A 16,095-nucleotide genomic window follows, 5' to 3' on the forward strand; every position below is an offset into this window, starting at 1 on the left:
ATGTTGAAAGAGCTTTGGGTGGTTATGAATATAGATTTTCGTAGTAAATCTCTCTGGATAGCCAATTCTCTCTCGCGTCTCTCTGGGGTTTGCAGTGGTCAAAAAAATCGAGGAAAATTCCTGGATGTAGGTAAGGTCCTGAATAATGTGCGGTGCAAATCTCTCCTGTATTATCTTTTTGAGTTGTGCTCGGTGAATTTTTTCTTAACTTGCAAATTCTGATGTCGAAAAACAGCAAGGTGGTGATGGTTGTGGTGATTTGAAAGGGTTTTTGGAGGAGGTTTAAGGAGGGTATTTGGAGGGTGTTTGGAGAGTATTTTGAGGTTGGCTATGTGTTTATTCTTCTGGAGATGAGAGAGTAATAGGAGATATATTACAAGGAAACACAAAACACACACAAAAACTCATGTAAACATGCATCTATATATATGCAAAGGAATCAAGCAACTCTTGTTTGTTTAAGGAAAAGTAATGAAGTGATTGATTGTAAAGGTTGGAAGCACACATGATGTTTGGTACTTTTGCTTTTGTGAAGATTTCTTTCCAATATATATATATATATGCATGATTCATGTATATATATATATATATATATATATATATATATATATATATATATATATATATATATATATATATATATATATATATACAATATACATACATATATATATATATACAATATATACAATATACATACATATATATATACAATATAATATATATACATATATATTTATATAATATATATATATATATATATATATATATATATATATATATATATACACACGAACACTTGTATATATATATATATATATATATATATATATATATCCAATTGTGAATTGAATTTCCATTTTTGACCCTTGAGGTTTTTAAATTCTTGACGATTTTAGTCTTGATTTGTTTTGTCTTCAAACGACCAAATATTGCGTCTATTTTTCCGTCTTTGCGTATTTCGTCTTTTGCATATTTTTCTATTTCATAATTAAGCACGAATCCACGCAACCTGAAATAACTGATAATATTTGTTAGATAATATAAAACCAATTCGTCTTATTTCAGTGATGATCACATATAAAAACATTTTTCAACAAGATACATTCTAGAGATAGTAAGAATGATATCGTCAACATATAGAAGAAGATAGATAGTGTTAGAACCACGATGAAAGGTGAAGAATGAGTTATCAGAGCTACTACTCGGAAACTGGTGGTGGAGGTGTAAGAAGAGAAGCGCTGGTACCACACATGAGGTGCCTATTTGAGACTGTAGAGGGCTTTGCAAAGACGACACACATAATCCGGATGATGGGGGTGCACGTAATCAGGTGGTTGTTTCATGTAAACCTCTTTGGTTAGAATGTAAAAAAAGCATTCTTTACATCAAGTTGATGAATAGGCCAATTGCACGAGATGGGAAAGCTAAGAACAGTGTGAATGGTTGTGGGTTTGACAACCAGACTAAATGTGTCATAAAAATCAAGAACGGGTTGTTGGGAGAAACCTTGCGCAACTAAATGACTTTTGTAGCGATAAAGTTTGCCATGAGATTCAAACTTGTGATGATATAGCCAATGACAACTAACTATGTTAGCGTTGGGAAGTTTAGGAAACAAGATCCCAAGTGTGGTTATGATTAAGAGCAGACATTTCGCTTTCCATGGAAGACTTCCAATTAACATCACATATGGATTGAGCAGTGGAGTGAGGTATAGGAGAGACGTCATCTGTGACAGACAGATTGAGAATGTGTCGTGGTCTGAGGGAACTAGTATGAGAATAGGTGGTCATAAGGTGATTATTGGAACTAGATGACGAGTTAAAAAGTAGGAGCAGTAGAGAGAGGAAGAGAAGGTTAAGAAGGGGTTGATTCATGCATGTCAGTGGAAGAAGACCCAAAAGAAGGAGGGTCAGATGAAGAGGCAACTGGAGTAGGGGTTATGACCAGAGGAATGACATCACCACCTAATAGAAAAGAATCATACTTGGAGGAGGACGGATGAGAATGAAAATCATAGTAGGGAAAGTGATTTTCATCGAATATGACATGTTAGGAGATAATGACACGCTGGGTGGTCAAGGCATCGGTATCCTTTGTGATCTGAAGAGGGTCCGAGATATACACATGCAGTAAAGTAGGGAGAAAGCTTGTGAGGAGCAGTATATGATGTGTTGGAGTAGCAAAGAGACCAAAAGACAAAAAGATGGTCATATGAGGGAAAGAACCCCAAACGAAACTTTAAAATGTGTTTTGAGAGAAAGAGTGGTAGTAGGAAGGAGATGTAGAGTATGAACTACAGTGAAAAGAGCTTCAGTCCAGAATTTGGTAAGAAGAGATGCTTGAAAAAGAAAAGTGCAGATGATATTATTAATTGTGCGAATGGAGCGTTCATCTTTTCCATTTAAATGAGATGTATAAGGACAAGAGAAACGATTGGTTATACCATGAGTTTGAAGATATGAAAGGACAAAATGGTTGTTGAACTCACGTCAATTGTCACATTGAAACGATTTAATATCAGTTTTGAATTGATTTTAAACTCACGTCCATTCTTACTGAGCAGGAAAAAAGGTTGTGTTGCTAGGATTTGTCCCCAAGATACTTGTAAATTGAGTTTTTTTGTCCCACTTGCAAACCTGCAAAATTTTTAATACGAGTTGACAAACTAGAATTACTCCTCCCCTTGGAAGCACCCCGGTTTGTATTACGGTTTTTATTCCATTTATTTTTTGATTTTCCAGATTGAGAGGACGCCGAATATAGGGCCGAAGTAACAAAGTTTGAGGAGTCTAGCATAGCATTCATATTTTCTTCTCATGCTTCATGAAGTAAGAGCATATCCTTGGTTTCTAAAGAAGAAGGAAACGACTTGGTATTTGTGATCACATCAACAATACTGTAGTAGGATCCGGGAAGTTGCCTTAAAATTTGCATTACAAGCTCAACTTCGATAACAGGTGATTCAAAATCGGCAAGAGCATCCGCAAGATTCTTCAATGCATGGCAAAACTCGGTGACGGTGGAGGCACCCTTCTTGGTGTTGCAAAATTGGTCTTGAAGTTGAAGCATACATGACATCTTATTATTTAAGAAAAATTCTGTAAATTTCTTCCTACATGTCTTCGCCATACAATTGTCACTCGAAATTATTTGAAGAAATTATGATCATATGTTGAGTAAAACCATAACTTCACCCGCAAATCAGTAGCTTCCTAATCTTCATCTTCTTCACCATTTGTCTTGGATTTTCCAGTAATATGGCCACTAACTTTGGCACCTTTGCGAATATCAAGAAAAATGTGACGCCATAGTTTGTATTTCGACCCATCAATAGTTAACTTGAAGCTAAATTGATTATAAACATTAGTGACTGCATAGACAAGCTGAATGGCAGTCGGGATGGTAGAAGATGATCCAACGGGTATGGTACTCATAGATCCGGAAAACAAAAGAAACAAATGAAATAAATTAAGAACTTATTAGCAATCAAGATACGAACATTGGGCAAGATTAATATAGCCTGACAAATAGGTAAACAATCTTCATGTTGAAAACGAGAGGAGAGCAGCGGAAGGAGAAGGAGAGCAACGGAAGGAGAGCAGAACACGGGCTGATTTTACTTCTCCAAGATGAAGAATCGGTAGCAATTGACAACACAAAGGTCGATAGTAGGCCAATGTGCAGTGCTCGACGGTAGCATATACGCAAGGAGAGTCCGACGGGTGTGTAGCATATAGCAGCGACATAAAAAAAATTCATTGATTGCCGCCAAGAGGAACGATCGTGAGAAGTAAAATCTAGCTTTGATACCATGTTGATTAGTGAAAATACCCGTTAGGGTTTTACATGTATTCGATTGCTTTAAATAATACAAAAGTATAATGAGTTTACATAAAGGACCCTATACTATGAATAATATATAAAAGCCTACACTATACAATATAATAATTAACAACAAGATTCCAAAACTTTTCTTGCAATTTCCCGTTTCCTTTTTCTTTGTCTTAAGCTATCGCTAACACTGCTTCCTCGTCTTCGGTCCAACCCGACCATCCTTTTAGCCTTTTCTTTCATTTGTCTTATTGTTGGTGGTAGTTGATTTTCTTGGACCCTTTTGTCGTCATAAACAACGTTTGTAAGTTGGGTTTGAGGATATAGGACTTGATTTTGGGGTTTAGATGGTTGGTGTGGAAAATGTTGAAGTTGAGGTTGTGAATGTTGTTGCAAAGCTTGGAATTGGGAAGTATGGAATTGTTGTTGGTATGGTTGTTGGAAGTAGTTTGTGGGAATAGATGGTTGGTGAATAGGAATTTTTTTTGAATTAAGGGTGTTAATATGTTCATGTATCCAACAATATGTGGGTACAGATCGTTTGGGCTGTTTGGAGTGGTTGGAGTATTTTAATGTTGATCCATAGTAAATTGATGAAGAGTTAAGAGTATAGAAAGAAATAGATGTGTTTGTAGTGTGAAATATATATATATATATATATATATATATATATATATATATATATATATATATATATATATATATATATAAGTTAGTATTTATAGGTGGATATGGTTTGGTTTAAATTTAAAAGTAATAATTTTTTTTTAACTTTCTACGGTCAATTGACCGTTCCAGGCTTGAACTAATCACAATGTCCGTGAACATCCATGAACCGAAGTTATCCACATGACCATTTAGGGCGGTGTTCATGTGTGGACGGGGAATTCCACGTCAAAATCTCAGCATGGTTTCTGGTACATCTCATTTAGCCTAAGCTTGATTTCTAGTGGAATATTCTGGTTCCTTGGCCTTCATCACTACTATGTAGGGATGAGATTTAGAACCGGAAAACCGGACCGGAACCGGAACCGTTAGAACCGGAATATATAGAACCGGTTCCGGTTCCGGGTTTAAAAATTGGCTTTATCCGGGTTCCGGTAATCCGGGTTTGGTTCCATCGGGTCCGGGTAAAACGGTTCTAAAAACCGGAACCGTTGTTAGGAACCGGAACCACTTTTATGGGCCGGAACCGGTTTTTTGTGAAACGTTTAAAAGATGCATATCTCATTCGTTTCAATTCCGATTGACATGCGTTTTTTCCAACATGTAGTTTAGAGTTTGTACATGATTTTAGACTATAAATTTTCCATTTTTAGTTTTATATTCGTTGACTTACAGTCCTCCAAAGTCGAGATATCAAAGCTGAAAGTTTTTAGTTTTTCAGTTTTTTTGTATTCTGTGAAAGTTTTAAAACATGCATATCTAATTCGTTTGAAGTCGGATTGACATGTGGTTTTTTCCAACTTGTAGTTTAGAGTTTGTATATGATTTTAGACTACAATTTTGTCATATTTTGTTTAATATTCAATGATTTACAGTCCCCCGAAGTCGGGATATCAAAACTGAAAATTTTCAACTTTTCAGCTATTTGTTTTGGTACTTTGTATTATGTGAAAATGTTAACACATGCATATCTCATTCATTTAAAGTCGGATTGACATGCGGTTTTTTCCAGAATGTAGTTTAGAGTTTGTACTTGATTTTAAACTATAATTTTGTCAATTTTGGTTTCGTATTCAATGAGTTACAGTCCCCCGAAGTCGGGATATCAATATGAAAATTTTTAAATTTCAACCCACTAAGTAGTAAGTAATTACCAAAAAATTCCGGTTTTTCCGGGTTTTCCGGTTCTAAACCCACTTTATCCGGTTCCAACCTACCCACTTTGATGTTTCCGGGTTTTCCGGTTCTAGACCCACTTTACCCGGTACCGTACCCAGAACCGAACCGGAACCGGTTCCTATATACCGGTCCGGTTTCCGGTTCTACAAAATCTCGTTAACCGGTTCTGGGTTTTCCGGGTCCGGGTCCATCCGGTTCGGGTTTGGACCCACTTTCATCCCTACTACTATGTGGATTATTAATTTTATTGGAATATCATTATTTTAATGAGAATCGGATAAAAAAGTCACTTTTGACTCTATAGTAGCTACCTCTAAAATGTTTAGTATATATTTGATTAATTAGCGTAAAAGCCCTAATTTGATATAAGTCTCGTTTGACACTACAAGTTTCTAGTGTTTAGTTTAAATAAAACGTTTCATATTCAAATGCTACTTCACGTAGTGTTTAACAAAACGCTATCACCTACAAACTACAAACTACCCGTTACGAGCTAATTTTGTCGAACATGCCTATAAACTACTTTGTAATGTTTTGATTGACTAGCTTCTACTAATTATGAGTTTAATAATATCGGGTTGGATGTTTAAAACATGTATGATATTTTTAAAATTTTTAGAACTTCATTAAGTATGTTAAAATCGAGATTAATAATATAAGAAAATAAAACATTATTTATCTGGAAGTAAAGAAATCTAAATAAATGGGGCATAAGTGATGTTACTATCAGGATTACAAGATCATATTGTGTCGATGCTCAAAACAAAAGTATTCATTATTCAAAGTGATAGTTGCCAAAAACATTTATGATCCATCAAGTCCTAACTTGTTCGGTTTTTTTTTTTTTTTTTTTTGAAAAATTTAATTATTTTTATTTGTTTTTCTTATTTATCCTTCTAGGTTATACTTATATTAAATAGTGACATATGTTTCAAAATAAGAAAATTAAGGGGGGTGTTTGGCTTAGCTTTTCACAGCCAAAAGTCATTTTTGGAAAAGAAAAAAAGCAAAAGATGTTTGGCAAAACTAGTTTTAAAAGCTACTTTTGGAGTTTTGATACAAGGAAAATGAACTTTTTGGAAAAGTCAGAAAACCTGATTTTTTGTAACTTTTCTAAAAAGGACTTTTGGGCTGTGAAAAGCTAAGCCAAACACCCCCTAAGTAATTTAACCACTTTTTAACGTGTATTTGAAAAAAATAACCCATTTTTTTTATTTTTTGCAAAAATCACTTTGTCTGGAATGAAGCATTTCAGACCAAAAAAGATATTTTCTTTTACTAACTCCGAAATTTGTATTCTGGATTGCGGACTAAAATTCCTGAATATGCACAGTACTCCGGAACTGTTCATATTCCGGACTAAAATTTTGGATTTCGAAAAAAAACTTCAAAATTTCAAGAACAAGTTCGAAATCCGAATAACAATTCCGGAATTTCAAGAAAAAATCATTTTTTTCTTAATTTAACAAAAAGTTAAATAAACATAATAATATGAACTATATAGAATATGAGTGCATAAAATTAGACATTTTATTGAAAAACAATGACATTAAACATTATGAAATGTAAAATTCGGAATCCAAAAAAAAAAGAAAATAAAAAATAAAAAATAAAAAAAAAACTGGAAAAAGATGAAAAGTACTCCTGAATTAGGCATTCCGGCGAAAGCGGTTATTTTCTAAAAACTGAAAAAATATGGTTATTTTTTTAAACCTCGTTTATAATTATTAGTTTACTCAATTTCCCTTTAAAATATTATTAAATTTATTAATTATAACACTTGTCTCCATTTAAATATGTGAAAATAGATACAAATAAAAAATAAAGTATATTTCATTTCTTTTGGTTTTCTTTTTCTTTTTATTTATTTATTTATTTTTTTGTTTTTGGTTTTTGGTTTTTGGTTTTTTTGTTTTTTAGTATTGGCACCATATTCAAGATGGTTTCTTATAGGGATGAGATTTAGAACCAGAAAATCGGACTGGAACCGAAATCGGACCGGAACCAGAACCGTTAGAACCGGAATATATAGAACCGGTCCGGGTCTCGGGTTTAAAGAATGGCTTTATTTGGGTTCTGGGTAATCCGGGTTTTGGGTCATTCGGGTTCGGGTAAACCGGGTTTAAGAACCGGAACCGTGTTAGGAAACGGAACCTGTTTTAGGGGCTGGAACTGATTTCTATGAAAGTTTAAAACATGCATGTCTCATTCGTTTGAAGTCGGATTGGCATGAGGTTTTTTTCATAGTGTAGTTTATAGTTTGTACATGATTTTAGCCAATAATATTGTCATTTTTGAGTTAATATTCATTGACTTACAGTCCCTCAAAGTCGGGATATAAAAGCTGGACATTTTATGTTTTTCAGATTTTTTTTTTGTATTATGTGAATGTTTTAAAACATGCATATCTAATTCGTTTAAATCGAAATAGCATGTAGTTTTTTCCAAAGTGCAGTCTATAGTTTGTACATGATTTTAGACTATAATTTTGTCATTTTTCGTTTCATATTCATTGACTTACAGTCCCCCAAAGTCGGGATATCAAAGATATGAATTTTCAGTTTTTCAGCTTTATTTTTATATTTTCTGAAATTTTAAAAATGCATATCTAATTCATTTGAAGTGGAATTATCATGAGGTTTTCTGAAACGTGTAGTTTAGAGTTTATACATGATTTTAGACTATAGTTTTGTCATTTTTGGTTTCATATTCATTGACTTATAGTCCCCCAAAGTCGGGATATCAAAATTGTGAATTTTCTATTTTTCAGCTTTATTTTTATATTTTGTAAAATTTTAAAAGTGCATATCAAATTCGTTTGACGTTGGATTATCATGAGGTTCTTTGCAACGTGTAGTTTAGAGTTTGTACATGATTTTAAACTATAATTTTATCATTTTTGGTTTGTTATTCAATGACTTACAGTCCCCCGAAGTTGGGATATCAAAGTTGAAAATTTTCAAAGTTCAAGCACTAAGTAATTACCAAAAAACTCCGGATTTCCCGGTTTTCCGGTTCTAGACCCATTTTACCCGGTTCCACCCGACTCACTTTAATATTTCTGGGTTTTCCAGTTCTAGACCCACTTTACCCGGTACCTTAACCGGAACCGGTTCCTATATACCGGTCCGGTTTCCGATCCTACAAAATCTCGTTAACCGGTTCCTGGGTTTTCCGGATCCGGGTCTACTGGTCCGGGTTTGGACCCACTCTCATCCCTAGTTTTTTATAAGGACGAGGAGCGAGTCGGTTAGAGAATTAACAATTAAAGTAATTAATATAATTAAAATAAATAATTGTTAAGAGAGTGTGGTGTAACTATAAAATTTTTCTCTCCTTTATTTTTATTCATCAAAATCTCATTTTTCTTTAAGTTATGAGAATTATCTCTTACTTCACCGTTTTTTTATGTAAATAAAACTATAAAATTATAATTTAATAGATATATAAAATTATAATTTAATTCTAACAATATAATGCTAATAAAAAGTAGTTCATGATTTCAAAATAAAAAGTACATAATTAAAATTTAAACAAAACAAAAACATAAACATCACGCTAAAAACAAGCATAGTCGATATATTTTTCCCTAATGTCCGCATGCATCCTTAAAACCATTTCGAATTATTCTCTGGAAAGTTTGTCAATGTTTTGCATCAAATTTTTCATAACTTTGATGTGTTGTTCTTTTGTTTGGTGTTTTTTATTTATCTTCGCGCATTTTTCTTTTTTGGGGTGAGTTTGTTGGAAGCTTTATTGCAATCATGTTTGATGAAAAACTATTTAAAGAAACTAATAAGAGCCAACTTGGTTATTCTATTGAAAAAAATCACCGTTGCAGGATACAATATGTTCATTATATAGAATGAAAGGCTAACAAACTAGCTAAACAACTGGCTAAACAAATGGATAGTCTATAATCTAGATAAGAGCAAAAACCATCGGATAGGATAAGAATCAAAATAAATCCTTTACTCCCCTTCAAGATGAGCATGCAGGTTCCGAATGTTCATCTTGACATGAAGTGATTGTAGCTTATCTGAACCAAGTGGCTTGGTAAGAAGATCTGCAAGCTGATCACGGGTATGAATCCAGATTGGAGCTATCTCTTTAGACTCTACTCTTTCACGAACAAAGAAGCAGTCCATCTCCACGTGCTTCGTTCTTTCATGAAAAACAGGATTGTGAGCGATGTGACGAGCTGATTGATTATCACAGAGAAGTGGTGTAGCTGTAGTAAGTTTCACACCAAGTTCTGACAACAACCATCGAACCCATAGAATTTCACTGACGGTAGTAGCCATTGCTCGATATTCTGCCTCTGCTGAAGATCGGGAGACGACTGATTGCTTTTTAGACTTCCAAGAGACAGGAGCCCCACCCAAAAGTAACAAATAACCCGTTCTAGAAGGATGCGAATACGGGCATCCAAGCCAATCGGAATCACTGTAAGCCACCAAATCTGGTGATCCATCCTTTGGTAGTAGGATCCCCTGTCCCAAACTAGTTTTAAGATATCTTAAAACGCGCATTGTTGCACGCCAATGATTTGCTCGAGGATCTGAAACAAATTGGTTGAGTACATTTACTGAATAAGTGATGTCAGGACGAGTGGCTTGCAAATAAAGCAGACGACCTATGAGACGCCGATACATGTTGGCATCTATGCTCTCTTCGTTATCCCCTTTATCGAGCTTGAGATTCTGTTCCATGGGAAATTTGCTTGGTTTACATCCAAGCATGCATGTGTCTTCTAAGATATCCATAGTATATTTCCGTTGGCTCAGAACTAAGCCTTCTTTCGTACGAGATACCTCGATACCCAAAAAATATGTCAAGCTACCAAGGTTCTTGATACTAAATCTAGCATTAAGATTGGATTTGGTATCTTCAATTTTAGTGGTGTCATTGCCAACGAAGATGACATCGTCCACGTAAATGAGAGCGGCAACGAAACTGGTCTTGTTTTTGTGAATGAAGAGAGAATGGTCTGCATGTGACGATTTGAATCCCATGTCACGGAGGGCTACTGTGAACTTGTGGTACCAATTTCGGCTTGCTTGTTTTAAGCCGTACAACGATTTCTTAAGTTTGCATACTCGTGAGTCACCTTCTTTACCAAATCCTTGAGGCATCTTCATGTAAACGTCTTCTTCGAGGTCGCCATGCAGAAAGGCGTTATTCACATCTAATTGGTGAATTATCCAATTGTTCTTCACAGCTAGAGTCAATAAAATTCGTACTGTGACCAATTTAGCGACCGGAGCGAATGTGTCGTGAAAGTCGACCCCTTCCATTTGAGTGTATCCTTTAGCGACAAGACGAGCCTTGTATCTTTCTATGGCACCGTCGGGCTTGAATTTTATTTTATAAATCCACTTTGATTCTATGGCTCGTTTTCCTTCTGGCAGCTTTACGAGTTCCCAAGTATCATTATCTTCCAAGGCCTTGATTTCGTTCTTCATGGCATCACGCCATTTTGGATCCCGAGCTGCATGCTTAAAACTTCTAGGCACATCGTCATTCACAATAGCAGCCAAGAAAGCCTTATGAGAAGTTGAAATTTTTTTATATGAAATATAGTTGGAAAGGGGGTGTACCGTAGAAGCGACATGATTGGCAGCGGGTGATGCATGGTCAATCGATGGGGGTAAATTAACTTCGTAATCTTGATACCTGACCGGTTGAGCCTTTGATCTAATGGGCCTGGTGTTGTCCGAGGGAAGAGGCTTATCAATTCCGAAATATGGGCTGGAATATTGGGCCTGTTGAACAGTAGAATCATGATTAGTTGGGCTTGAGTTGTGATCTTGGTGCACAGCGGAATCATGGCGTGTTTCGTGATCATCGGTTTGGTTGTCATTGCTAAAGGATGCATTGTCTCTAAGGTTGTGATGTATGACTTCCTCATCACCCTCTAGCTGAAAAATATCGTCTGGTGTTGAGTCGTTATGTTCCTTTGCTGCGTTCATAGGAAATTGGTTTTCAACAAATCGTACATCCCTCGAGACTATGATCCTTTTGCTTTCCAGATCAAAAATCTTATAACCCTTGGTACAGCTCGGGTAGCCAACAAAGATCCCTGGTCTTCCACGCGGCTCGAACTTATCTCCCCCTGTCTCAGTACTGCGATGGTAAGTTAAGCAGCCAAAGACTCGCAAGTGTTCATAGATAGGCTTTCTTCCAAAAAGTACTTCATACGGTGAAGCTCCTTGTAACACTTTTGAGGGCATTCGGTTTATAACATACGTTGCAGTCAGCACGCATTCTCCCCAAAAGGTTTTAGGAAGGTTGGCTTGGAAACGAAGAGCCCTAGCCGTTTCTAGTAAATGTCGGTGTTTCCGCTCTACCATCCCGTTTTGTTGTGGGGTGTATGGACAAGAAGTTTCTAAAAGAATGCCTTCTTTTGCATAAAAATCATGCATGGTATTGGACACAAATTCACCTCCATTGTCGCATCGTATCCGTTTTATGCGTTTTCCAAATTGGGTTCTGATCATTTTGTAAAAATCTATGAGACATGTGCTTGCCTCACTTTTGTGTTTTAGTAAGAAAGTCCAAACCGCTCTACTAAAATCGTCTACGATAGTCAAAAAATAAAAAGCCTTACTTGTTGAAGGGGTTCTATATCTCCCCCATACATCACAATGCACCATGTCAAAACAAGCATTTGTTTTAATTTCACTAATAGGAAACGGTAATCTAGTGTGTTTAGCCTTAAAACAAGCATCACAATTTAAATCATTCTTACAAGCTGGAATAAAATCTAAGCGAGAAACTTTATTTGGTGAAGGGTGCCCGAGTCTTTTGTGCCAGGTCTCGAAGGTGGTCAAGAGAGCTTTATTAGTCTTCACTACCCCCATGCGATACAAACCTTCTATACGATTACCCGCTCCAATCAAGCGCTTCGTCCCCAATTCCTGCATGACAAAGAAACCCGGAAAGAAAGTTACAGCACAATTAAGTTCATCGGCTAGTTTCCCAACAGAGAGTAAATTATAATTAGAACTTGAACTCCTTTGATATTGATTCCTCCTGGAAGTACATGATCACCCTCACCCAAAACAGGAATCTTGTCTCCATTTGGAATGACGACAGGAGTTCCCTTTGGGCTTTGGGTTTTGTTTTTAAGAAAATCACTCCTATGAGTAATGTGTTCGGTGGCACCTGAGTCCACCACCCAACCATCACATGTATCAATTCTACCTGCCATGTTAGCCCTTGGTTGAGATTCGGTTTTAGTTATGCATCCGCTTTCCTTGAAGTGCTTAACAAAGAGATGATATTGTTCATCCGTTAACCCCGGAATTGGACTAGCTATCATCTCAACGCAGCCGGATTTTGGTATTCCTTTGTCTCGATTTCCACACCACCATTCAGGGTATCCAATTATCTTGAAACACCCCTCCTTCACGTGGCCTTCTCTTTGACAGTAACTGCATTTTTCTTTCTTTCCATTCTCGATCTTGGCAGTTTTTGGAGCTGCTTTGTTGACTGCCTGTGTGTTCTGCTTGCCTAGTGACTGTCGTTGCACCTTTGTCTCACCATAGTTGGCCTGGAAAGCTGAAGCTTCTGGTCCTGGTCTCTGTGCTCCACCTGTGATCGCCCTCTGTTGTTCGTCTTCTGCCACCAAGTGGTAAGTGGCTGCAAGTGATGGTGTTGGTTTCATGGCCAAGACCTGAGTCCGAATGACTGAAAACTTGTCATCGAGTCCCATAAGGAATTCATAAGGCCTCTCTTTCTCCCTCACCTGACTCAACTGTTTCCCAATTGCACACTCGCACCCATCGCACACACACCGTGGCATAGGTAGGACAACTTGAATTTCATCCCAAAGAGACCTTAGCTTCGTATAGTAATTGGAAACTGACATACCTCCCTGTCGTGTTACATTGAGTAACTGTTTTAATTCATAAGCCCTTGGTGCTCCTTCTTTTTCAAATCGTTCTCCCAGGTCCTTCCAAATTTCAGAAGAGGTATTGGCATACCTTATGCTGGTGCGAATCTCCTTTTCCATTGTAGTCGTTAGCCAACCCTTGACCATGGCATCGGCTCGAACCCAAGTCGTGTGTGTTGCCAACTCCTTTTCTGGTTTCTTGATGGTGCCGTCGATCAGTCCCATCTTGTTTTTTGCAAGGAGAAAGTTGGTCATCTCCTGCTTCCACTCGTTATAATTGGTGTCATTCAGAACCTCATTCACCTGCATCTATTTTGGATAATCAGATGGGTGAATGTAGAATGGCGAATTGACATCAATGGTTTCGCCCTCTGGCTTCTTGCTTCCGTCGCCTTTCTCTCCTGTCATGGTTGCTGAACGATTTTGCTATCCGGTGCGGATAACCTGCTCTGATACCATAAAGAAACTAATAAGAGCCAACTTGGTTATTCTATTGAAAAAAATCACCGTTGCAGGATACAATATGTTCATTATATAGAATGGAAGGCTAACAAACTTGCTAAACAACTGGCTAAACAAATGGATAGTCTATAATCTAGATAAGAGCAAAAACCATCGGATAGGATAAGAATCAAAATAAATCCTTTACGATTAAATGAGAAAAATATGATAGACCATTGTGTGAATTGAAGGTAAAAATGTTAATACTTAAAATATGGTAATGACTTAAAAGAATTTAGGTAAATTACACGAATAGTTCCGTGGTTTGGGGCAATATGCGTGCTTGGTCCCTAATATATATTTTTATTTCGGACAGTCCCTTGAATGTATTTTTGTTGCACGTTGGGTCCCTGATAGACCTAAATTGACTAGATTACCCTTATTTCATTTTTTCTTTTATTTTTCTGATTTATTATTATATAAAATAATTATTAAAAATAAAAAATAAAAAATAAAAATCCTAAAGCTAATGTAATATTTCCCATATCTTTGATTCCCGCTCATACATTTCTCTCACCGGGTGTCTTTTTCCTTCAAGGTTTATCCATGGTGTCTTCCTTCATCGACCATCGCCACCGGTCTCCAATGACGGTGGTCTTTTCCTTGTGTTCTTCCTTTATTACCAATCGACTCACCCACAAAAATAGCAAAGCATGCTCTCGAACACCGCCTTTTTCCCTTATCGGTACCCTAAACCAACCGTGTATCACCCATTATGTTTGAGTTCAAGTTTGATTTTAGTTTGAGGATTGATTTGAGTTTCAGAGTCGATTTTGAGTTTGATTTCATATTTTAGTTTGAGATTGAATTTTAGTTTAATGTTTGAATACAGCTCTATCGATTTGGTTCTGGAAATCGATTTGCATCTGGTTTCAGTTTGAGATCAATTTTGAGTTTGATTTCAGATATCATTTTCTTTGTAGATCTTCTTCTCATATGGGTTTCATCATCAATGATGTTCTGCTCTTACATTGAACTGAATTTTTGGGTTTCAAACATCCATTTCACATCATCGATCTTCTTCATCTTCAGCTTTGTCTTTGAGACCATGATCGATTTCTAGGATTCATCATCAATTGGGTTTCAAAACATTTCGATTTCTGTGGTTTTAAATGCAAAAAGCAGAACACCAGGTGGTCATTGTTGGATATTGATTTCGTTTCAATTTTGATTTCTCAGTTTCTGGGTTTCATCACAAGACATTGTGATTGAATACGTGACTGAATCTGATATTGTATTGAAGCTTGTCGAAGGAAGGGATGGTCGCTAGTGGTTGTCTGAACTAGCTGTCTGGTCGAAGGTTTATCCAGAGATCAGAAACCGAAGGGGTACTGAGAAGGACGAGAAAGGGTGGGGTGTGATAGGGATGGGACCCACCTTATTATTAAACTTTTTTTAATAAATAATTATGAAATAAACAATTAAAAAATAAAAAATAAAATAAAAAGGATAATATAGTCTTTTTAGGTTTGACAAGGACCAAACGCGTAACAAAAATATATATCAGGGACTGTCCGATTTAAAAAAAATGTTAGGGACCAAGCGTTCAGATTGCCCTAAACCACAGGGACCATTCGTGTAATTTACCCAAAAAATTGAATAGTCATTGAGAGAGATAGATAGATAGAGAGATAGAGAGATAGATAGAGAGAGAGAGAGATCCGCCCATGTAGATTGGCTCACCACGGTTTTCACACCTCACGATGTAATGTTACCATACATGTGTGGTACCATGTGACACTAAATACAATGTGCAATATATCCACACCCACCGACCTTAACATGAATAAGATTTGTTCACATACACATTTGCATGCATTTGTTTCAATTTTGTAAGTTATATATGTAACACGGTTATTTAATTTACATTATCAATGTATATATGCTATTTAAATATATTACCAACATATACATATAAAATGGTAATGACTTAATTTAGCAATCGTCGTTTTTACTAGAGAAGATGGAGGAATGGTACTTAGTTTAGCAACTATCGTTGTTACTAGTGAATTCCA

The 16,095-nt window shown here is 36.2% G+C and overlaps 1 protein-coding gene across 1 annotated transcript; it reads right to left on the reverse strand.

The window, feature by feature from the left end:
* Positions 1-13,058: 13,058 nt before the first annotated feature.
* On the reverse strand, positions 13,059-13,987 carry LOC145130098 (uncharacterized). The gene is made up of 3 exons (XM_079064952.1): positions 13,934-13,987; positions 13,217-13,882; positions 13,059-13,118 (listed from the first exon to the last, which is right to left on the reverse strand). The coding sequence occupies exons 1-3, from the start codon at positions 13,985-13,987 to the stop codon at positions 13,059-13,061; spliced, it is 780 nt and encodes a 259-aa protein (XP_078921078.1).
* Between the last annotated feature and the right edge of the window lie 2,108 nt (positions 13,988-16,095).

Source organism: Lactuca virosa, chromosome 8 (assembly GCF_052849685.1).
Source record: "Lactuca virosa cultivar CGN04683 chromosome 8, Lactuca_virosa_CGN04683_v6, whole genome shotgun sequence".
Lineage (NCBI taxonomy): Eukaryota > Viridiplantae > Streptophyta > Magnoliopsida > Asterales > Asteraceae > Lactuca > Lactuca virosa.